We start from the raw sequence: 27,552 nt of genomic DNA on the forward strand, positions 1-27,552 counted from the left end.
AGTGGAAACTAGTTTTGGATCGAAAATTTAATTTTTTGATTATTTTGCCCATAGAATGAAAAAAAGGGGAGAACTATCCATTCAGAAAATTTGATTAGCTTCATTTTTCAAATCATATTATCTTCACCTAGATCTTTCTATCAAATTTGTTTGATAAAAATGATTTAAAGTCGGATATGATTTTAAATAATTCCCAAAGATCAATATGGTGTTGATGTATAAGCAAAAGATCACACAACACATTTTTATCATGATCATTTATGATAAATCTGAAAGAGAGAATGATCTTATCAAATTTTTTTTGCTGCTATTTGGAAGCGTATTCAAACCATACATGGTCTTAACAAGTTTGCACACCATATTTAAGTGTCCCTTTACAATAAAGCCTTAAGCTTATTTCATGGATCTCTTCTTTTAAATAGTCATTTATGAATGCAATCTTGACATCCTTTTGATAAATGATTAGTTTGTGAATAAAAGTAATTGCAAGTAGTCTTCTAAAGGCTATAATTCTAGTTACAGGGAATAGGTGATAAAATATTTTAGATTTTTCTTCTAGTTGCAACCCTTACCTATCATTATTGATATATATTTTTATATAGAATCATTAAGGAATAGGTAATAAAATATTCTATAGAACAACAACTCACAACTTACTAGCTTATTTTCGCATGGTAGATCGGTTAGGATTCAAGTTTGCTTTTGAAGGATTGAAAGAGTATCAAGTGAAGGCGTTATCTTCTAAAAGGTGAAAAGTTTATCCTCAATAATAAAAGTGAATGATTGTCTCAAAGTTCTCTCTCTTTTATTGTCCTCCTATCTTTTCAGAGTTTAAAAGATCTGCTATTAGGTTTGGATTTTTTCTATTTCAATTTACAAGGAGATTCAAATTCATTAAGATTAGGAATATAGGAAATGGATGGTTCATATGATGTTGGATCAGGGACTTGGTTTCTCAAGAAAAATATATTTTTTAAATATCTCTAGACTTAGTAGAGTATTATTTGAGATACTACATTATCTCTAAATTCATCACTAGAAAACTATTAGTATTACCATCTAGGGAATATCTTACAAAAATGACGGTTTTGAATTCTATTTCTTTCTTTTTAATTCAGGTATACTTGTCTTAGTTAGATACCCTGCATGTTAAGGTAATCCAATTTTAAAGTTTTATCTTTCTAAAGCTCAAAAGTATTTTATTACTATTTTTTTATAAGGTACCCATTTAGGATGTAGGATGCTAATAATAAAACTTCCTCTCATAAGTTTTCCAATGTACCATAACTCATAAATATTGGGTTAACTATGTCCATTAAAATATGCATGCAATTTTATATATTTTAAAAAAATATTTAAACAAAAATAATTTATAAGATTGCATATAAAATAGTAAATTAGTAAGAATATACATGAAAGATATATAATCAATTTTTTTTTTTACAATTTTAACTTTTTAAGTTGTTCAACAAAACTACTAACACAATTGAGATGGTAGCACGGTTAGAACGGGTCTAAAATTTCACCGGAGTGGCCCAAGTTCAAAACGCACAGGCGTCGATTAAATATGGAGACCGGATGCCCTCCATCTGGTTTGCCCGTGGAGTCGCCATCTGATCTGCCGATATTAAGGTAGTGTTGGTGTGACGTACTCACACGTGGAAGTGGCTGCCACGTTAGTGGAGCTCCCTCGAGGGTGAAAAGGGTAGGAGTAAAATTTATCTATCTGTCTCTAGCGAAAAAGAGCCTAGTGGGGATTGCTACGTGGATGAGGTCCCCCTCTTTCCTAAGCAAAAGAAAGAAAAAAGAAAAAACAAACAAACAAACAAACAAAAATCCCAAATTTGGCTGCCGCTTTGTTTTTTTATTTTGGTAAAAAAATTTGGGTGCTGCTTCACTGAGCATTTCCCTCCTTGCAAAACCGCTAAACCCTTCGTTCTGTCTTCCTTCATGCAAACTGCAAACCCTAACAATAGAAATTTCCCCTCTATTTCGGCCTCGGCGAGCCCGGCTCCGGCTAGAATTTCGTGCCATGCCTCTGTAGCAGGATGCCTCGCGGATTAGGTTTAGGGTTAGGGCTGCTTCTGAGCTTCCGGAGGTCCCCTGGGGCACCGGGTGATCGAAGGTTTAGAGCTCTTCCCTTTCTTTTGCGGCACTTGATCTATTATAGTGGTGGAGATGTTGGCTTTCGACGCTGGGCCGGCGGGCGGCGCGGTTTCTGCGGGTACGCCGTGGAGCAGTTCTCTGACGATGACTACGAGTACGAATTCGATAACCAAAAGGTCTAGATCGATGCCAATGTCTCTAACGTGATCATCTTTTGAGTTTCTAGTTCGTTTATTTAAATTTGATCGGAAGAAAAATGAAATTTTGAAATGATAGAACTTGGATTCTTTGATGAATTGAGAAGTAATCTGTTTTTTTTTTTATGATGGTCTCTCTCTCTCTCTCTCTCTCTCTCTCTCTCTCTTTCATTCTCATAAATCAAGGAGAATTAGATCGAGATCGATGTATTTATCTGGGTGAGATTAAAAAAATCATCTTTCCCCTTGCAGTTTGATCAGAGTGCCGCTTGATTGATGTCGCTGTACGTTTCTCTGCATAATAGCTGGGGGCTTGCTTTAATTGTTTTATTTTATTTTATTTTATTTTCTGCTTTCATTGGCTCCTGTTTTTCGTAATTTATAAATTGCAATTCATAGAGTTGGTCAACTTCCTTTGCGAGATAAACAACCAAAATTCTTTAGCCGATGAGAATGTTTAAACTAACTTGTGGGATAGTTGAGGGCAACATGAAAGAGAATTCAGTTGATGGAGTTTGACCCGAGGAATTAAAAAGCTTTATTTGTTCCTTTTTCCTCCCACTATATTTCTTAAAAAAACATGTCTACATGCAGCCATCTTCTTCAGTGGCCAACATTGATGAATGGAGGTGGAAACTTAGTTTGCTCTTGCGTAGTACTGATAAGCAGGAGATTGTCTCTAGAGATAAACGAGATCGGCGTGATTACGAACAGATCTCTAACCTTGCAAAGAGAATGGGGCTTTACAGGTAGCAAATGCTATTTATTCTTTCCTGTTGCCAGTTTAAAAAGTTATGAGATGTTACTGAAGTTATACCTTTGCCATTTTATCTGGTCATCAATGCAGCGAGATTTATGGGAAAGTGGTGGTTGCCAGCAAGGTTCCTTTGCCAAATTACAGGCCTGATCTTGATGATAAGCGGCCTCAAAGAGAGGTGATAGCCTGTGGCATTTTCAAGTTATTGACTTCATAATAACAACTTTACTATACTTGAATGATGTTTGATTTCTTTGCTTGTAATACAGGTAGTAATCTCTCTTAGCTTGCAAAGGAGGGTTGAGGGTCTACTTCAGGAACACCTTGACCGGATGCTTTTAACATCCAGCAAGGTCAGTGATAAGTTGGAAACCAATTCTGCCATTAAAGATGTTGAGGATGTAAGTCCAGATGAAAACCAATACTCACTGGTTGATGGGTCGGTCATGGAAAAGGTTCTTCAGAGAAAGAGTTGGCGTATGCGGAATTTGCAGAGAACCTGGCAGGTGGGTCATGTCCTTATAATATGCTGTATATATAAAGCATGATACGTCATAAATAATATATAATGAAGCGAATTATATATATATATATATATATATATATATATATATATATATATATATATATATATATATATATATATATATATATATATATATATATATATATATATATATAACCTAAGCTGGTTACTTGTCTAATTCTAGTAAGTATCGTCTGAAGCAAAGGATTCATACAAAAAAATATTTTTTGAATGTGTTAATCATCATAACCCGGTAGTTTGTTTATTCTAAACATTTTGCCCCATTACATCTTGATGCTTGTTGTTGCATGTTTTACTGGAGCCTTTCTTGATCTTCTGCCTCATCATCTATCTCATGTTCAATTCAATTTAAATCTGAGCTATATCTATAACATGTCATGATCTTCAATTTCAACAGGAATCACCTGAAGGCATGAAGATGCTACGATTTAGGAATTCTCTTCCAGCATACAAGGAAAAGGAGAAACTCTTGTCTGCCATTGCACGGAATCAGGTCTTAATTTGCAACTAGATCCTTCCAATGAAGAATACTTTGACTTGTATGTTGAGCACAAACTTTTTATAGACTCAAGGCACATCAGGGCACCAAGGCCTCTTGGAGTCCATGTGCAAGATGCACAGCAAGGCACACACCTTGGGTAAGAAAGGTGCACTAAACGCATATGCATATCTAAATAGGTATGTATGTGTCTGTATATCTATATGTGTGTGCACGTATATACATATATGTGTTTATACTCGTGCGCACAAGATGCACAACAAGGCATGCATCTTGGCAAACAAAGGTGCAAGAAACACGTATGCATTTCTAAATAGGTGTATGTATGTGCACGTATGCTTTATGTGTGTGTGAGAGACAAAGAGCAGACACAAAAACACATGCAAGCACCTTAATAATTTCACCCGCGTTCACTGACAATCGTAGAAGCCGACACGCATACAGGGCAGCACTTGAACCAAAACAACAGACACAACAGCACATGCAAGCACCTTAGTAATTTCAGCCACACCAACTGACAGTCAGACAAATCCACAAGCACATGGGTTCGGGTTGTATCTTTCGCGCAAAAGAATGATTGATGTTCTTTTGCGACGTTGACCATTGGATTGCGCCACACATATATCTCAAAGCTTTCCGAATGCCTTCATTCATCTTTCTGCACAGATGATGAAGCGGATATTGCGCGATCCAATGGTGGATTCATGCGAAGGAAGGTGAATCCTTCTTTCGCGCGAAAGATACAACCCCTGTCCCAAGCATACAGGGCAGCACATGAACAAACAAAACAGACACAGCAACACATGCAAACACCTTAATAACTTCAGCCCGGACCCACTGACAATCACAAAAACTGACACGCATGCAGGGCAGCGCATGAACAACCCACTCACAAAAACACAGTTATCATAGCACATAACACACACAACACTCTCAAGCACCCATAATCACATGCACGCGGCACAGTCACAATGGTGTGCCATTTTTGTGCCTTGCCTCCACAAGGCATGCATAAGGTGCTTCTGGAGCGACTTGTTGAAGTTGCCGTGCCATAAGGTAGACAAGGCACCGAGGTTGTGCCTTGTGTGTGCCTTTAGCAACACTGGTTGGGCACCATCTTATCTTGTTGATGTCTCATGTCTGTTTGAGCTTGTTTGAAGGATATTTTTATAGAAGACCGGTAAGATGAGGTGGGATGACATTGCACTGTGCAATGCTAATCCTTATGGCTGTTGTAATTTCCTTTGAAGTTCTTGCCCAACTTGTTAGGTATATGGGTCAGCTTTGTCTCATATTAGCAATTTCTAGTTAGGTAGCAATGAACTGCTCATGTGGATGGAACAGTAAATTATTTTGTGAAAGATTAAAATGTTTCTTTTTTGCTGAAAAAGTTGAGCATATACCTAGAATGTTCCCAATGATTTGTTTTAGAAGAGCCTAGCCTCGAAAGAGAACATTTTCATAGCCTCTATGTGTATATTTCCTTTTTGATGATGGTTTTGTAGTCCTATATCAATGTTGGACTTCTTTTTCTAGTTTTTGTTTTCCTTTGTGGGGGAAGAAAGAATTAGTTTATTTCTTTTAACATCAGTTTCACCATGATGGCATCTCAAACTGTGACATAGATGAACCGTGTTATACCTAATCAGAGCTGGATTTGTTGCATCAACTGATTGCCTCCTATAGTGCATGCATGATGCCTGAGATATTTACATATCTTTATGAACTCATTTAGGTTTCTGAAAAGTTGGTTGCAGTTGTTGACTTACCAGACAAAATTCAGAAGAAGCTACATTTACAAGTCCTTCTAAGTTTTAACTGTCATATTTTTAATCAAAAAGAAATGGAGGCGGTATGAGTGAAAAGGTTGAACATTGATAGTGCACATCCATGAAACACAAGTGGCATGACAGAGGGCATGTTTGCTGTTGCCTAAGAAAAGTATTTTCATGACTTTTAAAGCAAAATAGTGCTTCTTAAAATAAAAGTCTTTGGAGTGTGTTTGGTGTTGCTTCTACTTTACGAAAAAAGGAGAACCTAAAAACGAGGTTTTCTAGCTTCTCCTAGAAGCGCTGTTTTGACTTTTTCTTTTTGTAGAAGCATTTTTTTTGGATGATTTTACAACACTGACTTTTTTGGGAGGTGCTTTGCATTAAAAGTCATAGCTGCATTTTTTTTAAGCAATACCAAACATGCTCTTGGCAAGATTATCTAAGAAGTGCTTCTACAAGAAGAAAAAGTCGAAAAAAGCACTTTTAGAAGAAGCTAGAAAAACTAGTGTTTGGCTTCTTTGTCTCCTCCAAGAAGAACTTTTTAGAAAGCAGAAGCAACAGTAAGCACACCTTGAGTTTTTGGTGTACAATATTGTTTTGTTCCCTCAGAAGCCAATGGATCAATATCATATTTTTTACAGGGATATTGGCTGTTGTAAGGTGGATTTTAATTTGGCCCATGACTTCAATTATGATGGAAAGCTCAGATTAGATCTATTTTGGTGATGGAAAGCTCAAATTTGATCTATTTTGGGGATGCCCACTTGTCTGAGGAGACAAGTGAATGGCACAAAAAGCAAAAGAAAAGAAGGTAGGCAAAGTTTTGAGTGAAGGTACAACCTAATAAAATAAAATGACAAGGGTTTGAATACCTTGAATTTAAGGAAGGTGTGGGAGTGCAGCCATTTAGATAGGACAAGTGCGGGTCTCTTAATTGGAGGTAGCCTCATTTTCATGGGGTAATTAGCAGTGGACTCTTGAATGTTCTGGAAGCCATGGACTTGCATACATAAAAGCACTTTCCCATAGGGTGAATCAATACATAAAATTGATTATGAGGCCCTTATATCTCTAGAGGTGTTTTGACCCATCCTCAGATCTGATTTTTTCTTTTGATCCCACAATGTCTTCAGTTCTGAATTTTTATCTCTTAATATCAGTAATCTTTTACACAGCATGTCTTGCTTCTTGTTTAAAGATAGTTAATGAGGATTTTATTAACTGAAATGGGTTCTGAATATGCTTTTGCTTCAGCAAATTGTACTTGGTGCATGAATCATGGTTTGTCTTGATCAGTTGTATCTAGAGATTGTAACTTCATTTGCCTGCTTTTTTTTTGATTTTAGTTATATTCCTTATTTGCTTGTCTTTATCAAGTATTCTTCAGGCCTGGGACCATCTAGCATGTGGTTTTTTGGTCTTTGATGAAGATTGTTGAAGCATATGCTTAGATGTGGTGAGAACTTCCTATATTTTGAATGGCAATACTTGCTATGGAATGTCATGCCTTTTAGAACAAGGTGTAATAAGAATAACCATCTGATGGTACATGTTACTATAAGATGCTTTTGATTTCTTTAAGAAGATTAATTTGTTTAAAGAAGAACAAGTTTTGTTTGAACTTGGAAGTAAAAGATTAGATGATAAGATTGTTGTAACAGAATATTTTGTGGCCTTCAGATCTAAGATACAATGGCATAAGAAGGTGGTCAATGAATTAATTTTAAACACGTGCTTGGTAAGGATGTTTGAGTGGCCCGCATTATTGTAGATGAGGGATTGGAAGAGAAGGTGAACATTAGGGATAACAGTACAAACATCTTTGAGAGGATTTATGTTGAAGAGTTGGTTTGGTGGCTTTGATCTAGTGGGCCAGAATAGTGTGATTGAGATGATTTTTTTTAAGCACTTATTAGAGAAGAAACTAGGGGCAATTATTTGATTGGCGAAGCAGAAAAATTTCTGGTCTATATGTTGTTCTAGAGTAGCCATTCTGTTTTTTTAACTGTCTTTTTATATATGTATAAATGATTTGATGTTTGTTGGATTTGATGTATTTTTCTTAGGGTGGGTTAAAATTTTATAAGATTCTGGTGGTTCTTACACTCTAACTAAAGAGTAGACCACATTCTATTTTCAGAAGTGGATCATTTCATGTAAAGCTATTTGATATTTCTATTTTCTCAAAAAATGGAAATGAGTCCTACCATTTCGGAAGTATGGATATGTCAAATTGCATGCTGTGTTTGTATGAGATGCATATTGATACCGATATGTGTTGGATACTTTTAAAATGTGTCAGATACTTATTTTAGGTGCTCTATTTTCTAAGCTAAAGAAGAGCTCTGAAATGTTTTTAGATACACCATAGATACTTAACAAATTCTTTTGAGGATGAGGGTCTCTCTCTCTCTCTCTTGCTATCTCTCTTTTCCTTAGATGAATGTTGATGTTTCAATCGTAAATGGTTAATTTTGGAGTTTGTGATATTGATGGTATTGCATGAGTATAGATTGTAATCTATGGCTTTGAATGATTTTAAATAGTGAAGTTTGTGGATGTTGATGTGTATAGCATGAACTGTGTATTTCGATAACATACAAATATTTATGGATGCTTTTGCTTATATGTGAAAAGTGTATATTTATTTATTGTCATCAAGGTTCGCCGAACTAGTATCGAGATCCGTACCAGTTGGCGGCCGGTTCGGTACTGTACGATATACGATACGCAATGGCTTGTCGTTTCGGAACTGGCACGCTAATTTTTTTAATAGTTTTAAGTTTAAATTAATGATAATTATTGTTTTTAATTTTTCAATAATTTTAAGTATAATTTGATATTTCTTGATTTTTTTGATGTTTCTATAATCCCAATACATTCTAAATGATGCCTCTTGATGTTTTATAGTGATGCAAACGTAAAATAATTTTAAGTATAATTTTTGTTTTTAGAATGCTTTGCATGCTAAAAGAAGCAACGTGAAATATCCTAAAATCAACTGGTGAAATACAACATATAAAATGATACAAGCATTTTTATATATTTAAAGTACAACATACATACCGATATCTAAAATTTCGTTGAGTGGCAACGTCTTTCATAGATATCCGGATCATTAGCATAATCGGGAGGACTTCAACCCACCCCTCTAACCAAGCAACATTGTAGTCCCGTACGCTCATCCTATATAGAACGTGCTTCGGGTTATAACCGGTCTTAGATCTTTAACTGAAGCTATGGCTTTGAGTGATATTATTTGGCTGATAATACGGCTGTGGAGGGGCCTATCCGAATATGTCGGCAGTAAAATCCGACTCGTAAGATCTCTGGGCTGCATATGGCAGTAGCCACCAGAAGATGATGCCTCAAACGCACTATATCTATATCTGTATCCGTATGGGTCATAGGCTGTGTGTGGCTGCGGGTAATAGAATCCAACATACGACTCGAAATTTGATATGTATATGGATCTATATTTAAAAATTTAAACATATTTAAAAATATGTTTAAATATAATAAATTCAGAAAAATATGTTTTCTATTTTAGAAAATACTTCTAACTTTTGTAATAAGTAGTCCTAATTTTTTATATTTTTATGTTAATTATATATTTTAATTATTTTAAAATTTTAAAATAATTTTAAAATATAAATATTTTAGAAATTAATTTGAGCCTAGATCCATGTAGAATCCTACTTTAGATGCTACATATATTTTTCTAAGCATGTGTGCATGTATCAAAGCTTACTTATTTTTCATTTTTTAAAAAATTTAGGCTTAGGCTACTATGCGCATGATCACATTAAAATTCAAATAAATGGACACCAAATTTATATTGAGAGTAGCTTGCATGTCCCTAAATAAACTTCTAGTTTTACAGTTATTTTTTAGATTTTATTTTTAAAATTTTTAATCTAAAAATATGTTTTCTAATTTAAAAAATTATATATTTAATGAAAATTAAAGATCTTAGTGCGATTGTGTAGATCATCCATAGATCTACAATTTTTCATGAAAATTTTGGCATGACCTTGCTTTATTTTGGAATTTTTTGGCATTGAAAAAAAGGGAGGAAATGAGGTAGGGGAGGGAACATACCTTGCTTTGGGTTGGATCCTTCTTGAATCATCAAAATCTGTACTTTTGGTCTCGTGGGAGGATTTGAGAAAACGTTGAAGGAAGGCCTAAGAAGGCTTGGGAAGCTTTCTCAGGACCTTCCCATTACTTTAAAGGGGGAGGGGGGAGGAAGGGGGAACTGGTTCGAACCAATGTCGGTTCGGACCTTGCTTCCGATTTTCATAGCTGAACTAATCTGGTTCGGCTCGGTACGGCCGGAACCAGGCGGTTGGGGCCGATTCGGCGAACCACGATTGTCATGTCCTGGCCTAATCATATCTTACCTTTTGCCGTGACATGGTATCCATTTTTTGTTGTTTTTGTCTCTCGTATCTATGTCCATGCTTCAACTCTTAACATGATAAGTTGATAAAGCATTTGCTTAGTATATTAGTTTGATTTGGTTCTTTTTTTTTGTTGTTTCCAGGCTTTCTATATATGCATGTGAAGGAAATTAATGGTTTAAAGTTGACTACCTGAAACTATAATTAAAAATGGATTGGCTTCAAATTTTTACATGGAAGGTGTTCTTTTTTCATGGGCCTAATGAACATGTATTACTTTGTGCCTTTGTACTGGCTAGCATGAAGTGCCATCCAGGGTGAATTATTGGAAGTGGTTAATGTTGAACCTGAGCATGTTCAAAGAATTTTTGAGAACTGTAAATTTTAATTACTATCGTTTTTTCTTATCCTTGATTCCCAAGGAAGGAGTGATTAAGGGGAAAGTATGCAGCCTATTAGCCCAATAGGCATCATTTATCATGTAATGCCAGGACTATTGGTTGGTAGACTGAAATGAGGTTAAAAAAAAAAAGATTTGACCTAACCAATATGCGTTTTGGTAAGGAGACAAATATAATATTATCCTTTAATTGTGCACGAGTACAGAGATTTAAGACATGAGAGCTGAAAATGACATAAGGGTACACTAGAAGGTTTTTTCATTACATTGCGAAGCGTATGGGATTCGGAGGTAGGTACAGATTGAGTTTTGGTGGATACTTCTTCAAGCTTAGTCTTGAATTGTGATTAGTGTAGTAGTTTCATGGCTTCATAGATTCCTTCTTTTCCCTGTCTTGGTGATCTCATCTTGAAGCTATGGAACATGTGTTTATTAATAGGTTCAAGGGCCGTAAAAATTGCAATATGGCCTCTTGCTGCTTGCTGGCATTATGTATGTATCATGGGACCTTTCATACTAATATAAGGTACTTGTTGGTGTTGAAACAAAGAAGGGTTAAAAGTGCCAGTATTAAAAAAAAGGTGTGAAAACATCTGGAAGCTCAATATTGAATAGTACAGGGTCAATCTAGGACTATGTTGGGTTGTTCCACTTCCATCCGCATATTAGTCTCAAGGGGGTATGAGGGACCCATTCCTGGCCAGTATGGTATGTCCTGCCCGCTACATGTATGAGCACGGTGCTTTAGCGACAATTTGTGAATTTGTAGGGGGACAATGATTTCTTGGTGTGCTTGTTGATTTCAAGTAGGTTATTTTCGTCTCTTTGTAAATGGGTTTGATGCTATATAAAAAAAGGGCATCCGATGCATAAGGCTCCCCCATAGTACGGTCTAGAAGTTCAAACGTACGCGGCCTTCTCCCTTGTGAGGAGAGACTGTTTTCTGTGTTTCAAATCCAGGACATCTAGGTCACAACAAAGCAACCTTACCGTTGCACCAAGGCTTGCCCTTGGTTTGATGCTATATTTAATCTTGATTTCTGCTAGGCCTTATGGTGGATGAGGAATTGCCCTTTTTGTAGGTTGTTAATGAAGATTGCAGGTTGGAAGAGAAATCATCTTTCTTCAAGGACAATATGGTCTTCGTCAAGGCTATGCTCTTTGTTATTCCTATCTTCCTAATTCCTACTTGGTATGCTTGATTCTATTGTATTGCATTGGAAGATAATTTACCCCTTCCTTTCGTGTGTGCACACCCATGCCATAAGGAGGTCATGCAGATTTCAAATGTTGGTTTGGAAATAAGTATGCTTATGATACTGCTGGAGACTCTGGAGATCAGGGAAGTTATAAGAGAAAAATTTATAAGCAAGTGATTTCTCTCAAGTACAGTTATTAGCTAGGGTTGTAGTGTTTTGGATGGGTCCTGGCTCAAGTTTTGTTTGGATTGGAGGTTTTCTCATTTTTTCTCTTGCTTTAGATTCTTTACGATAGCTGAAAATATCTCTTGTATTGTCAATCCTATGAATCTTGAGCTTTTTCTGTTCTGCCATTATTTCTAAAGATGCTGTAACGTGCAAGATGTTTGCCAACCTTCTGCCACTCACTTATTGTGCAAGCATGTACTGTGAGAGTTTCCTTTGTTTTTCGCCCCAATTATCTTTTATCTTCTTCACAGGTCATAGTGATCTCTGGGGAGACTGGATGTGGGAAAACTACTCAGCTTCCTCAATACATATTGGAATCAGAGATAGAGTCTGGTCGTGGAGCATTCTGTAACATCATATGTACACAACCACGGAGAATATCTGCTATGGCTGTTGCAGAAAGAGTTTCTGCTGAAAGAGGAGAGAATCTGGGTGAAACAGTAAGATTTCATATTACTGTTCTTTTGTTGGTTTCTTGTAACAATTTAGCTTTAATATGGTTACTAGGAAAAAGGAATTTTTTCTGTAGTATCTTTATTCAAGTTTCTATACAACATTAGCTTTTGTGATAGGTTGGTTACAAAGTTCGATTAGAAGGAATGAAAGGAAAAAATACACATCTGCTTTTTTGTACCAGTGGCATTTTGCTAAGAAGATTGCTGGGTGACCGTAATTTAAATGGTATAACTCATGTATTTGTTGATGAAATTCATGAAAGAGGCATGAATGAAGGTGCGTTTCTGAAAACTCAAGACATTTGGCTCGTGTTCTTATGGGCTTTCTCTGAATGCAATTTACTATTTACGGTATAAGGTGTTCATACTGCTATTACTTTTGTTTTTCAGATTTTTTATTGATTGTGTTAAAGGATCTTCTTCCTCGTCGTCGTGATCTGAGATTGATTTTGATGAGTGCCACTTTGAACGCTGAATTGTTCTCAAATTATTTTGGTGGGGCACCTACGATCCATATTCCTGTAAGCTAATATCTCATCAAGTGGGAAATTGCATTAAATTGTAGTTAGTTCTGTTAGATAAGTGCATGTGGCATGCTTTCCTTGTGATATTGTTTTCTGCAACTTCTTTGTTGAGTAATATCAGTTGTCCATAGGAAATTAAGAATGAAGATTACTATTTTGTGGTTCATGTTGATCAGAAATGGATGGAATAGTTGCATATTTGATTCAGCTAAATACAATGCTACCTGGACATGGCAAGTTTTAGGATTTTTGCTGTGTTGTCACGACAGGATGCGCATGTCACATGTACCACATGCAGTTGACACAGCTACCTTCATGGTTTGCTCGAGTGTTCTTAGTTTCCATATATCCACTATAACTGATGGCTATTAAAACAAAACCTTGCCCCAACCCAAATCCGTCTTTTTTCTCGCAGAGAAAGAAGTGAAAAAATTAAAAAAAAAACAAAAGAAAGAACAAAATAAGAGAGAATAGAGAAGAGGGAAGAGCTATGGCTAGGTATACCTTCTTTTCTTCTTTGCTTCAAGTCCTCTTCAAGTCTGTTCCACTTGCTCCCAGCCTCCCGCAGTCCTGTTCCTCTGTTCTTGAGGGTGGACAGGAAATAATCTGACAATGCTGCCCTAATCTCGACAAGGCAGCCCTACTGGATATATAGAAAGGCATGTCCATCATCCGCACCACCATGGTGGGCATGATCATGGAAACCCTAAAGAGAAAGTCCTTAGAGATTTGGAATGGAGAAAGAGAAATCTGGGCTGGTCTATAACAGATGGAAAGTGGGTTAAGGGTAAAACGATTATTAGATCTGATCCATCAAGGAGGCACGAGGATTGGGCTTTATTATAGAAAGAAATTTCAAGTTTGGCCTTGGTGGTTCAAAGATAGACCTGGTATCTGTTTAGTTTATGTGTGAGTCAGTACATGCGTGTATGTTGAGTGTGTCTTTACACACAAGCACAGATACATATACATATAAACAACTGTGTATATATATATATAAAATTGGTGCCATGTCTTCATATCTTAGTTTTCTAAGCTTGCTGTGTCCAACCCTATGCCCCCCCCCCCCACCTCAACTCATGCACAAAAGTAAGAGAAAACAAGTTTTCTTTTTGAATGGGGCAATATGATTCAAAATCTAAATAAACAGTGGTTTTGAGTTATTTCATTGTATTACGTATTGATGTTTAGATCAGATGTAGGATTACAAGGATAGCATGATATATATATATATATATATATATATATATATATATGATCTCATTAACTTCCTGTTTTGACATCGAACTACTTAATCTTCTACAACTAGAGAAAATTAAAAAATCGATTGAAAAGGAGAAAAGCACAAATTTTATTTTTCGTGCTTTTTTTCTTTCTTTCATTTTTTCTGTTTTTTCTTGTTCGGGAAAGGGTGGGAGCTTTTACACTTTCTCCTGAGTATGTTTTGTGGGAAGTTTAATAGCTTTGCTGACCATGACTATTGCAGTTTTCTGCTTGTAGGGATTTATCTTTTCTTGTTAATTCATCTTTTTTCAGGCTACGTTAAATATAAATTTCTTATGTTGATTTCAGGGTTTCACATACCCTGTAAGGGCGCACTTTCTGGAAGATATATTGGAGAAAACTGGATACAAGTTTACTTCATTCAACCAAATTGATGATTATGGCCAAGAGAAATTGTGGAAAACACAGAGGCAGCTAATGCCGAGAAAAAGGAAAAACCAAATCGCTGCACTTGTTGAGGTATTACTTCCGGGGAAGAATATGATGTAACTCTATGTTGATTAACAGCTTCGTGACACTACATTTTACTGTACAGGATTCTCAGAAAAACTCAAGCTTTGAGAGCTACAGTTCCAGGGTTCGTGATTCTTTGGCTTGTTGGAACCCAGATTGCATAGGGTTTAATCTTATTGAGGCTGTTCTCTGTCATATATGTCGGAAGGAACAGCCGGGTGCTGTTTTAGTGTTCATGACTGGCTGGGATGACATTAGTTGCTTGAGAGACCAACTAAAAGCACATCCTCTGTTAGGAGATCCAAACAGGGTCTTGGTGCTTACATGTCATGGATCGATGGCCACTTCTGAGCAGGTAATATTGCAGTCAATATTTTTTCTAAGTTGAGTTACTTTGCATATATTTTTTACCAACTGTGGCCAGTATTAACGGCCTACATGTGAATTCTTGGTTCTTATATGGCTTCAGTCTTTTCCTCTTTTTCCCATTGTTGGCTCAAATTTTCTAGTAATGCCTTAAAAACATACTTGGACTGCTTACTGCATTCACATGTCTATCGGACCTCCTTTTTGTTGTTCGAAGTCAAAGAATTCCTTTCTCTTACGCAATTATAGTTGGAAATGCTTTAAGCACATATTGATACTTCTTAAGTTGAGGAGGTTTTCGGTTTCGCCTTGCCGTTTGGGCTTTATCTTCTTATGGAAGACACAACTTGTACTTTTGAATGTACCTATTTCTTCTCTCGTTTTTGGTGACCAATGTTTCTGCTTTTCTTGGTGAACCAGATGCTGCAGACTTGCTGGTCTATTTCATTGACCGCGAAGAACCCTAAGTGTTTGGATCTGTTATGACATAACGATTAGGTGCCCCACGGACCCTTTTTTATCTTGGAAAATCCTTTACCGGCGCAATGAAAAAACTATTTTTTTGTGCAACCTAGTGTATTTATATCTGAATGTATAAGTGCTCATATGGATCTGTGATTGTGGATTGAATGAAATGCAAAAAAGAGATGAACTCAAGAATAGTATCTAGAAGAAAAAGAAAGGAAAGAAGCACATTAGCACCATATATATTTTGAACTTAACTATCATGGTGCAGTGTACTACCAACTATAAGCAATGAAGCCAAAATTTTTCTAGCAAGGTAAGTGGGTCAGTTAACTAAAATCTGAACAAGACCAAAAGTTGGCCCAACACAGACCTGTACGCAGGCACTTCCGGTTTTGCATGGCTCTAAATTAAGATCCATTTTTCCTGTGTGACAGATATGAACTCTGTCCTATGCAACATGGACCCGTACTCAGGCCCTTCCTTTGTAGCAGTGCATATAATGCTGATTTTCTTCTGATACTAAGAATGTTGTGAGTTATCACTTGTGAATTATATCACTAGTAAAAAAGTTACTATAACAAACATTTGTGAATGCTTAGAACTGAATTGCTAGAGTACCAGGGACTGATGGAGAAAATTAGAATAAACTGATATTTGAGTCATGTAAGCATCAAGTACCAAAACAATAACTATAGAAATTCCTGCATCATAAGTCCGACTTGCTTATGCAACAAATATATGTCATGATTGTTTTAAAACCAAATTCTCAAGTCCAAGAGATAGGTTTGGCATTACAAATGTAATTTTCCCTTTTTTCACTAATTTACTCCTATGCAAGTTGTCACTTGCTTACACAGTTAAATGCAAGGAACCTATGTTCTCAGATATCTTACAGAAAGGAAAGTTAGCAACTGAAATGTGAATTCTCTTAAATTTCACATATATGGTTCTTCATGTTTGGAGATCTATGAAATTTAAAATAAGCCTAAATTTACTTCCCAGAACATTTTTGGGACCTGACAACTAAATGTTCATGTTTTTGTAAAGTCACTAAATCAAAGTGTAGTCTTTCAAAAATGATGTTATCGGGATTCGGATTGAGTTGTGAATCATAGAGGGGGTTAGATCCGATCGGATCATCGATTGTAAGATCTTCTTTGTTCTCTTTAAAATTATAAAATTAAAAATAAAAAATGTGAAAATCGAAACAAGTCATTACACAGTAGATAATTGGAGAATATATCGCCAATAAGAAGTCTAGTTTCCACCGTCATAAGACCATACAATAATGTGAAAAATAAAGCATGCCTAACAATGCTAACATCACCTCCAATTATTCAAGATATCTATGTAGAACGTATTAATTCAGTTATCCTTTTATGTAAAATATTTTGGAAGGAAAAAGAATCAGATTTCAACATATGGTTGTAAAATTGAAAAGAAAATTTCCCTTGCCTTTGACTCCATGATCTCCAAATAATGGGCTCATTAATTTTATGAGCCATATAGTCAAATAAATCTTAGAAAATAGACTTTCACATGATTTAAAATGCAAAAAGCACAATCAAGTTAAATCTTATGATGCAAGGGATTGTATAATTCATAATTTGGATCTAGATCTTATGATCTTGACTGATCCCTGTCAAAGAATAAGATCCAGATCATTTGGGGACATCTTGATCCAAATTGTAAGATCCAGATAGTGAATTTTAATATTTTAAAAACAATACGTGCCAGGTTTTGCTGTAAGCTGGTTAGTTGGTTGAAAATAATTGTAATCCCTGTATTTAGTTGGTTTTAATCAGCTTCAATCGAACCATTCCAACCAAAATTTCAAACTACGGTACCGAGGCTTTGCCTGGCGGGGCTACCAAACATGGTTCAAGGCCAAGTGTTGATTATAGTGAGTCTGTCCTTTATTGCAGCCCAATGCTTTGTGGATCAATCTGAACTAGTGAAGAAACAGTGTATGAGTGAACCAATTTGTGGAAGATCTGATCAACAGAGAAGGGGGGCCATGTAAGATCGAGTTTTGTTTAGGTAGTGCATTGACAAAGAAGTTTTCCTTAATGTTTGCATAATAGAAGATATGATATAACAAACTGTATGGGATCCTATTTAAGGCTCATTATATCATGTTTTCCCATGGCACTAAAATATCTAGCGAAGGCAAGGCCTTTCTGTGTGTGCAGAATTGCATTGCTGGTAACTGAGATTTAAATATTTGCTTGTTTATAGTCATGAATAGATCTGATTATTCCCTATCTGCATGGTTATGTTTCCAGAAACTCATATTTGAGAAGCCACCACCGAATGTACGTAAGATTGTTCTTGCTACAAACATGGCAGAAGCAAGTATCACAATTAATGATATTGTTTTTGTTGTTGACTGCGGGAAAGCAAAGGAGACCACATATGATGCTTTGAATAATACCCCTTGTTTGCTCCCATCTTGGATTTCAAAAGCTTCTGCCCGCCAAGTAAGATACCTTCACGCTCCCCCTTTTATTTTTTTTTCCTTATGTCATATAGTTTTCTTGCAGGTGTGAATATCTTCTGTTTTATCTCACTCTTTGAGAGAAGAATTTACTCACAGAATAATTCCAAATTTCCAATTATATCTGACCCATGTTACCTATGTGATTTTTAATGAAAACTTGTTTTACAGTAGTTTTATAACTGTTAGGAAATTTGCAACCATCTCTCAGAACTGTGACTGTAATGAGAGTTAAAATGAAAATCAGGTTGATTTAATGAATTTAATTGATGCATCATTGGTTTGCAGTTATGTCTTTGACATAACTTTTCTGATTTAAATTTAACATATGAATAATGAACTAAATTATATGCATTGTCATTCTCAATCTATTGTTGCTCTTATTTTATGGCATGTGCACAAACAGGACCATACCACTTCATACAAATTGCTTGCTTAGTTTCATCAATAAGATTAAGCAGGAGTCAAAACATTTTCAGCAAAAGGATCTTGCTTATTTGATATCAAATGAAGAGCATGGTGGTCACAACTTATATCATTTTCAGTAGGTTATCTGGCACATGGTCATGAAAAATTTCTGGTTGAGTGGCATATTATGGTCAAAGCTCCTAGTTCTGTAGGTTGTTGGTTTGGGTTGAAAAGTGAGGAAAATAAATTTTGTATAAAGACTCCAGTGTTGATTTTATTGATTTTTATTTTCTTTTGCTGTGTGATCATTTAGGGTTCTTGAGACCATTTTTCCCTAGATCTAAGTACAAGACAAGTGATACACAAAATAGAATGCCTGATACATGTTCACTGAATGCCTGATGCACATATTTGAATATTTGATACAACATTTGTTTAGATTGCTGTCCATCCATACCTAGATCTAGGGGCAAAATCTTTGGGAATCCCAAAATATGTATCATTCTGCAAAAATGAAAAAAAATTGATCTTTTCTTGCAAAATTGATAAGTAAGTGGATTTTTTATGCAAAATCCACTAGAAGAAACTAATCCAAAATTCTGATGAAGTCAATGTCCAAGGTAAACAATGTCAGTTGCAAGGTTTGTTGTACCGGTTGGTATCATACCATATCGTGCGCAGTCTCGTACTGTACCAACACTCGATACGCCTCGCTGTCTCGTACCGTACTGTATATTGACACTGTAATAGGATAGTACCGGTACAGGATCTGGCACTGAGACGGCGAACCTTGGTCAATTGTTTTTGAATGTACCAGCTGTGTCTAAAATAGAGTCAATAAAGGCATTCTTTATATGACTGTATGTACTCAGTTTGTTTTTGTGCCAGCTGCTTTAGATATTGATGCTTGACTTCTTAGTAACAACTTTCAGATTTCTTGCAGAGGTGGATCTTGAACACTCTGTACCATATAGAATCTCATGCTTAGTTAAAGTACTTGTATATGCAAGCCATGTATCCTTCTTTGTGGATGCTTCTTTTCTGCTTCACTTTTCATCCTAGTGCTACTCAGTCAACTGATTTCACAAATCCCCTGACATCTTTCATCTGGTTCTTCGGTTTCATTGTGCTCTCAGGCCCCTTGCCTCCAACATAAACCTTCTTTCTCTGGCCATCTTGGCATTAAACAATCTTGATATACTTCTTACCATTTACACCTCCCTACCCCACTTTGAAATTCCATGATGTTATCAGTTGTTTGTCCTATTTATTCATCCACTTCAGAATTCTCCATCTTTTCTACCTTCACCATATGCATAATTATATGTGCATATACAGGAGCTTGTGATGGTGATAATGCAGACATGTATACGGACTTTATTGTTTGAATAAAAGTAATGTCAAGAAATTCTTTTTTCTAATTAATTCTGAGAAGCTTTTTTTCCTCTCTATCCTGCTACGTATCCTGGCAATTTGAATTTTAATGTACTGCTCAAGTCCCAGATGCATATGATGCCCAGAGGATGCAGCTTATATTAACTATGTAATGGATGTTTTTTTCTTTGTTCTCTCTGATGAGTGCAGAGAAGAGGTAGAGCTGGTCGTGTGCAACCTGGAGAATGCTATCATCTCTATCCTAGATGCGTTTATGATGCCTTTCCAGAATATCAGCTTCCGGAGCTTCTAAGAACTCCTCTGAACTCCTTATGCTTGCAAATAAAAAGTTTGCAGCTTGGTACTATAGGGGAATTCTTGTCAGCTGCTTTGCAGCCTCCGGAACCTCTGGCTGTAAGTATTTTTATGCGAATTTAGTGGACACTGCTTGCCGGTCAGTTCATGTCCTCTGTTTTTCCTGCATATATTTGGATGATAGTTCCAAGCTCATAACATACTATGATTTAACAGAATTACTGGTTTATATATATATATATATATATATATGTATATATATATATATATATGTATGTATGTATGGAGGAATTGAGGTCTCAATCCTACCAATTCAAAACTGATAATGGACATTCTAAATTGAGAATCCATACTGTTGATCATGATCTGCATCATAAAAATTGTCAAGAAACCAAAAAAATAATGTCCTTGGAAGCCTCCTACCAAAGACATGATTTGTAATAGTGTGTTGCAAACTACATCATAGGGCATGTAAATTAAAAATCAACACCATTGATCACAGTCTACATATCATAAAATATGTATGTACCAAAATTCAATAGATTTGGATACTTCCAAACTGTAAATTGTGCAAAACATCATATCGAGCCATTAAAACAATATTTTTTGGACCACTTGATGCATAGACAAATGACAATCAAAAGACATGATTTTTGTTTTCTAAATAATTTTTGTGATATAGATCATAATCGATAGTGCGGATCCTCCATACGAAGTATCATTGATTTTGGATTGGTAGGATTGAGATCTCAATCCTTCTGGAAGGAGAATAGACCAACTGTGTGCCAATTATTTACGTTATTTTTGCTACATCAGAGGATACTAGCATTGCTGATCTGTGTTTTTTCCCAGTCTCAATACATACATTCATATTTCTGTGCATAAAGTAAAACAGTTCATTTGTGTGTACTTGCAAGTGGTCAAGTTGCTGTCCTATTTTTAGGGGCCAGACCGCAGCTCAATGTTGTATTGGTTGTAATCTGGTCGGTCTGCTAATAGAAGTTATGCCTTTTAAGGGGAAGAGAGAGTGGGATTGTGAAGGAACAAGGGATTGATAAGTTACATCAACAAACCATACCTAGTTGCTTTCCTGCTTTTTTTCAATCACTTGCTGATCTCTCCCTTCCTCTAATTCAGTGCACACATGAACTTGACAACTTGGATCTATGCAGGTCCAAAATGCAGTGGAATTACTGAAGATGATTGGAGCATTAGATGAGAAGGAAAACCTTACAAATCTTGGTATGTTTGCTAATATGTTTTAGAATGCCTGAATCATTTCTTCGTATATTTTGCCTATCTAGTAATTTGTCAGATGCTAGATTTTACTAAATTTGCTTTTGCTTTGTATAGGGCGATATCTCTCAATGCTTCCAGTTGATCCAAAGCTAGGGAAGATGCTGATCATGGGTGCTGTCTTTTGTTGCTTTGATCCAGTTTTGACAATTGTGTCTGGGCTAAGCGTCCGGGACCCATTCCTGTTACCTCAAGACAAGAAGGATGTAAGTGTTTATCTTTGTAGTTAGGCTAAAAATGTGGAAAAGAAAAGGTTTTGAGCTCCCAGATATTTCTTCTGAGGTACTAATATGACCACTTCTTGGAAGTTGGAACTATTCAGTGAGTGATGCGAGTGTATGCCATGATCACAAATCCTGGTGGGATGTCCTGTGGGACAGCAGGACGGGATACCATCCCAAGTGTCAGGACAAGACTATCCAACCATTGTCCCAGCATCTCGATTGGCACATCTTAGGACACCGTCTGTTCCAACTCCCAAGTGTTGGGACGAGGCAAGACAGTGGCGCGTCCTGTTCTATGGGCAAACCAGAACAGCCCCTTGTCATGGGATTTAAAGCTTTGGTCTATGCATTATCTATATTTATGCCATCCCTCTTCATTCTTGATTAATCACTTTCATTTTTTTCAACTTTCTGAATTGTCATGACAATTTTTAACTTTTCAATTGTTTTCATCATCATTGATTGACCACTTCTACCACTAGCGTAGCTAAAACTTTTTTAATTGACCATCCATTTTCTCTACAGCTTATTGGGAGCAGACATATGGCTGTTTAGATAAACTCTCTAGGCCAGAATAGTTGATTGACAGTTTGGCTATTTATTTTCATGTTCAGTTGGCAGGAACAGCAAAAACAAGATTTGCTGCAAAAGACTACAGTGATCATATGGCTGTGGTCCGTGCATACGAAGGATGGAAAGATGCAGATAGAGAAGGGTCTGCTTACGAGTATTGTTGGAGGAATTTTCTTTCAGCCCAAACTCTTCAGGCTATCCATTCCCTTCGAAAACAATTCAATTTTATTTTAAAAGATGCTGGATTATTACATGCTGATCCCAGCACCAATAATAGCTTGAGCCATAATCAGTCACTGGTTCGTGCTATTATATGCTCCGGCCTCTTTCCGGGAATAGCATCTGTTGTGGTAAGGATTGACAATATTTGGTGCTTACATCAAAATTTGCTACGTACCTTATGTACCTGGTTTATTTTAATATGAGTTCCGTTTTGTGTAGCACAGGGAGAAGTCTATGTCTTTCAAAACAATGGATGATGGCCAGGTTCTACTTTATGCTGTAAGTGCAGATTGTTGGCTTGACCTTTCTTTTCCTTTCATTTTGCTGGTCTTTGTCATTACTTGGAAGAAAATATTCTGCACAAGCAGGGAACATTCATTTCTTTTCTTGGTCTGGAATCTTGGTAACTTCTCATATTTAATTTGTGAAACTAGAAGGAAATTCCTAGATCCATAGAGAACATGGCCATCTAATATGGTTGGTTTAATGAATCAAGGCATAATACATTAAAGTCAAGATCAGTTCCCAACTTGGCATCAACCCTGAACATTTAGTGCCAAAGTTGCGACTATGTCACCTTGGGCAGGAGATGGACCTATCATGAAACCTAGAAGGCTTGTCTGCAAATATAATTCTAACATTATTTGTTGAGGAGTTCAAGGTTACAGAAAGTGATCTCTTGTTGAGTGAGCTTTCGCCATGGTAAAAAGTGCATGTTTTTCCAGCATGGTGCTTGTGGATTGGCAGAGGAGGATGGTTAATGACAATGATATGTGGTTGCGTGATGATGGCTTTAATGGAGAGTGCTGGTGTTTGTAGAAATGGTGGCTGTGGGGCTGAAAATAAGCTACAGAAAAGTCCCCACCAAACATCCCTCAGAAGAGGGGGAAATGCTAATGGGGAGAAACAGAAACAGTCAATGTTTTTTAGAAAAAACTTTCCATTTCTGGAAAATTGACAGTAGTTATATGATTATTTTCTAGTGCAAGGAAATAGTAGTATTATAGGGTTTGCCTGTTTTTTCAAGTTTCTTAATTTATCTTTCATGAACAAACTGGTTTTGAGTGGTTGTCTTTTTCTAAAATTGCCGTACCATCACTTTTCACCTAGTGCCATGCCACGTGGAACCTAGAATTTACTTTATTGCCATGCTTTGAAGAATGGTAGATGGTCCCATGTCATTGGAATTACAGCATAGTTTTTTATTGATATCTCTTTGGAGGATCATCTCAGAAGGTCAAGGTAGAAAAGAAGATATTTTGCCTTGGGTGACTAGAAGGTGCTCAGTTTTTACCAGTCATTTCATTTACAATTGAGATTGATGTTTTTGTTTTTGTTTTTGTGTCCACGTCTATCCAATAAACAATAATATCAAAATTCTGTAATGTAGTCCTTGTCTCGAATATGTTGCATGGTGTGTACTACGTGCATCTTAAGCATTCATTGCAGACGTAGATACTCTGCAAAGAAATATCGCATAAAATACATCAGGATGCAGAGCGTTGTTACTCATATGTATGCATAATGTGTGTATTTGCACCTTCCCCTGTGATCCTGGATGGTTTGTGCAACATTGTACATGCCGTTGATTATATAATCATGATCTGTATGAGGACAGTTGTATTTGAACTGATCTAACATACATAAACATTTTTTCCAAATTGAAAACTGGATATTAGTTCTATTCCTTTTAATGTTCCTCACTCATTTATTCAGCATTTAATGTATTCCTGATTTCTGTTTCTTTTCAGAACTCTGTAAATGCTAGGTACCAGACTATCCCTTACCCATGGTTGATGTTTGGTGAGAAAGTTAAAGTCAACACTGTCTTTATTCGTGATTCTACTGGTGTATCTGATTCCATACTGATCCTATTTGGTGGCACTCTTATTAAGGGAGACATGGTAAAATTCTTTCTGCATCCTTCTTTTATATTATCAGTTTACTGCCTAAGTATACTAATATTCAGGGGTAAACTGCAATGTGGATTATGATATTTAGGCTGGGCATCTGAAGATGTTGGATGGCTACCTTGACTTCTTCATGGATCCAAGTTTGGCAGGATGCTATTGGAACATCAAGGAAGAACTTGATAAACTTATTCAGAAGAAGGTAAAGTCAGGCTGAACCACCTAAAGCTAGTTTTGTACAACCTACTATATTCCCTTACGGGAAAAGAAGGATGTAATGTTATTTAGAGTCACAGTTAGGCATTTGGCATTGCTAAATGTTTTGGCTTGGGGATTTTCTAAAATAAAGAAATATGTATTTGAAGAACATGCAGATAATCCACAGAAATTTTGAGCAGGGGCGGGGGAACTAAAATATCAGCAGAATTGTGAAGAATGATATATGTAATGAAAATGTTATATTGAATTAACAATGCATGCACCAGCAGTGAGAACAATAACAGATAATATCATCGGTAGCACGGCAAAAGTGCAATTTTGATAAATAATTAAATAATAATTGAATAATAGTTCATCAATTCATGAACTTGGTGGAATAGTTTGTGAATGAGTTATACTTTGAGGAAATTTTTGGAGAAGTAATTGACTGGCAAAAAAAAAAAAATGTTTTGGGCGATTTTCGATAATATGGAGAATAATGTCTGTGGTTATATCATATCTCTAGCTAATGACTCGATTTAGGTATATTGATTCCTTATGATCTTACTGATGATACCCTTGAACAGCTTCAAGACCCCAGCATAGATATCCAAAAGGAAGGCAAGTACCTAATGCTTGCTGTGCAGGAGCTAGTCACAGGTGATCTATGCGAAGGAAGGTTTGTTTTCGGCCGGGAAACAAAGAGGGCCGGGTTTAGCAGCAACGACGGTGACAGGAGCAATGTTGTGAAGGCTGGGACAAACCCGAAGAGCTTGCTACAGACTTTGTTGATGAGGGCAGGCCACAGCCCTCCAAAATACAAGACAAAACACCTCAAAACCAATGAGTTCAGGGCAATAGTAGAGTTCAAAGGGATGCAGTTTGTGGGTAAGCCCAAGAAGAACAAGCAGCTCGCAGAGAGGGATGCTGCCATAGAGGCATTGGGATGGTTGACACACACTTCTGATAACAGCCACCAGGATGTGGATGATGACTCTCCACCTGATATAACTGATAACATGCTGAAGCTACTCAATGGGCGGAGGCGGCGGTCAAGGCGTCATTCAAGTTGAGAATGATGCCTTGTGAGGATCCTGTCATGGTATTGGTAATATGGCTTGTGGCAATGTATGGGCAATATGTAGAATTTGTGTTTCTACCAGATTGCCTCAAGGAATTTTTTGCAGCTGCCATTGTGAAGAGGTGATGATGAGGCTGGCATCATCCACACTGTAGATTCAGGTGGTAGAGGTGGATCAGAGCTCCAAAAGAAGAGGGGCAATTTTGATGCACAGGTCAACTTCTAGAGGCAGATTTATTTTATAGCAGTACCAACACAGGATGTGGCATGTTGTTTTAGAATATGTTCACCAATGTAAAATTTATGTCATAGTTAATATTTATTTTAATTTATTTTATTTTATCACCTCACAAAAAAATATGCCAAGATGCTTAGTAATAATTACTCCTTGATATAATAATCAGTGGTTATTTACCTATTGACTGAGCTAACTTGTGTTGGACTGTACTGGTATTCAATTTTATTTATTTTTCTTTCATTTTTTTTCTGTATGATCATCAGAGCTTGCAGCTGTTTGATTTAGTATATGTGGATATAACATTCTTTGATGCTACTGTTGTGATTTAATACAGGATGCATGTTAATGTGATCTTACATGAATACAGAGAAATGAAGAGATCCTACTTGGCATTTTTGTGAGGTGGTTTCTCCATTTGTTTTCTTTCAATATAAAAACATGACATGGTGGTTGTATAGGCCTGGTACACAACATCATGCATCAAAATGATTAAGTACAATGCATAATGGGTATATATTAGGTGTTTAGTTATATCAAAACATAATGCAAGAAAATAAAACCATAAACATCTCAGTATGTTCCCAAAACCAAAAATGTTCCACCTTAGATTTCATTATCACTTATGAAAGTATGCAAGAATATGTTCCTCTTTTAATATGGTTATATTGAAACTAGAGTCTAGCATATTGGTGCTACTCTATTACTGTAATAGTATGTCCAGTGTGGGAGCTGGTTCGATATACTAAATATCGATACGTTCTGTGTACTGTATATTGGTGCTGAGTTGGTTATGGCATGGTACGTTCCGTACTGGTCGGTTCGGTATAACACGTTTGATCTTGATTAAAACAAAGTTTTTTTTTAATTTGTTGAGTATGATATTTAAAGGAATAGGGGAGGGAGAAATATTTGGAATCCATGTGAAGTCGTAAAATCCTCACCATGTATCCGATTTATTTCCTTGAGATATGAGGCAATCAAAAATAATATAGAGGGAGATCAAACACTGAAGATTGATGCACGAGACTAGCCTCCAAATCGTTCCTGTTATATGCTAGTAGATATGTACAAATCTTAGTAAAACAGGGTCCTGTAGTTCATTAATTAATCCATGAATTAGTCATGTGACATTCATCTTAGCTTTTGATTTCATTCAATTGTCAATTATCTACATCTTCTTCCATATAGGCATGAATGAAAAGGACCAAACATTTGAGAATGACAAATAATCTCTATTTAGAATATTTTGATGCTACAACTATATATATATATATGTTTATGTTAACATTTATATTTGAAAGTAAGGTATTGGTGGAGCTAATCACCAGTTGGTTTATTTCAATGACCTAAAAAGTAAACTTATAAGTGATATATTGTCTTCCTCCAATAACACACTATTATTTTCTTTCTAGTTTCTACTCAAGGCATATTTTGAAATATAGAACTAAATAATAGTAACTAAAATATTTGATTATATAATCAAACATTCAGCTTTTGTGACTTTTGCTACAAGTGTGTTTGCGTGAAAGAACATGGAAGAAAAAAAGTGGGGTTCGTG

The 27,552-nt window shown here is 36.2% G+C and overlaps 1 protein-coding gene across 2 annotated transcripts; it reads left to right on the top strand.

Annotated features, from left to right (window-relative positions):
- Positions 1–1,881: 1,881 nt before the first annotated feature.
- Positions 1,882–26,187, top strand: LOC103719936 (DExH-box ATP-dependent RNA helicase DExH3). Of its 2 annotated transcripts, XM_039118925.1 has the most exons (20): positions 1,882–2,282; positions 2,898–3,052; positions 3,151–3,238; positions 3,330–3,413; positions 3,516–3,566; positions 4,005–4,100; positions 12,360–12,548; positions 12,681–12,840; positions 12,954–13,084; positions 14,660–14,830; positions 14,907–15,179; positions 17,944–18,138; positions 20,148–20,351; positions 21,425–21,494; positions 21,606–21,754; positions 22,387–22,695; positions 22,787–22,846; positions 24,319–24,471; positions 24,569–24,679; positions 25,263–26,187. In XM_039118925.1, the coding sequence occupies exons 1-20, from the start codon at positions 2,049–2,051 to the stop codon at positions 25,746–25,748; spliced, it is 3,369 nt and encodes a 1,122-aa protein (XP_038974853.1). In that variant the 5' UTR covers positions 1,882–2,048; the 3' UTR covers positions 25,749–26,187. The 2 variants fall into 2 exon arrangements, with proteins under 2 accessions (XP_038974853.1, XP_038974852.1); XM_039118924.1 differs by having other exon boundaries at positions 3,330–3,566.
- The last annotated feature ends 1,365 nt before the right edge of the window (positions 26,188–27,552 follow it).

The sequence above is a fragment of the Phoenix dactylifera genome, unplaced genomic scaffold (genome assembly GCF_009389715.1).
Source record: "Phoenix dactylifera cultivar Barhee BC4 unplaced genomic scaffold, palm_55x_up_171113_PBpolish2nd_filt_p 000447F, whole genome shotgun sequence".
Classification (NCBI taxonomy): Eukaryota; Viridiplantae; Streptophyta; class Magnoliopsida; order Arecales; family Arecaceae; genus Phoenix; species Phoenix dactylifera.

Coding starts and splice junctions, on each gene's coding strand:
- LOC103719936 (XM_039118924.1), top strand. CDS start 2,049: ATGCCTCGCGGATTAGGTTTAGGGTTAGGGCTGCTTCTGAGCTTCCGG. Junction 18,139..20,147: donor CAAAAGCTTCTGCCCGCCAA/GTAAGATACCTT, acceptor TGATGAGTGCAG/AGAAGAGGTAGAGCTGGTCG. Junction 20,352..21,424: donor AGCCTCCGGAACCTCTGGCT/GTAAGTATTTTT, acceptor GGATCTATGCAG/GTCCAAAATGCAGTGGAATT.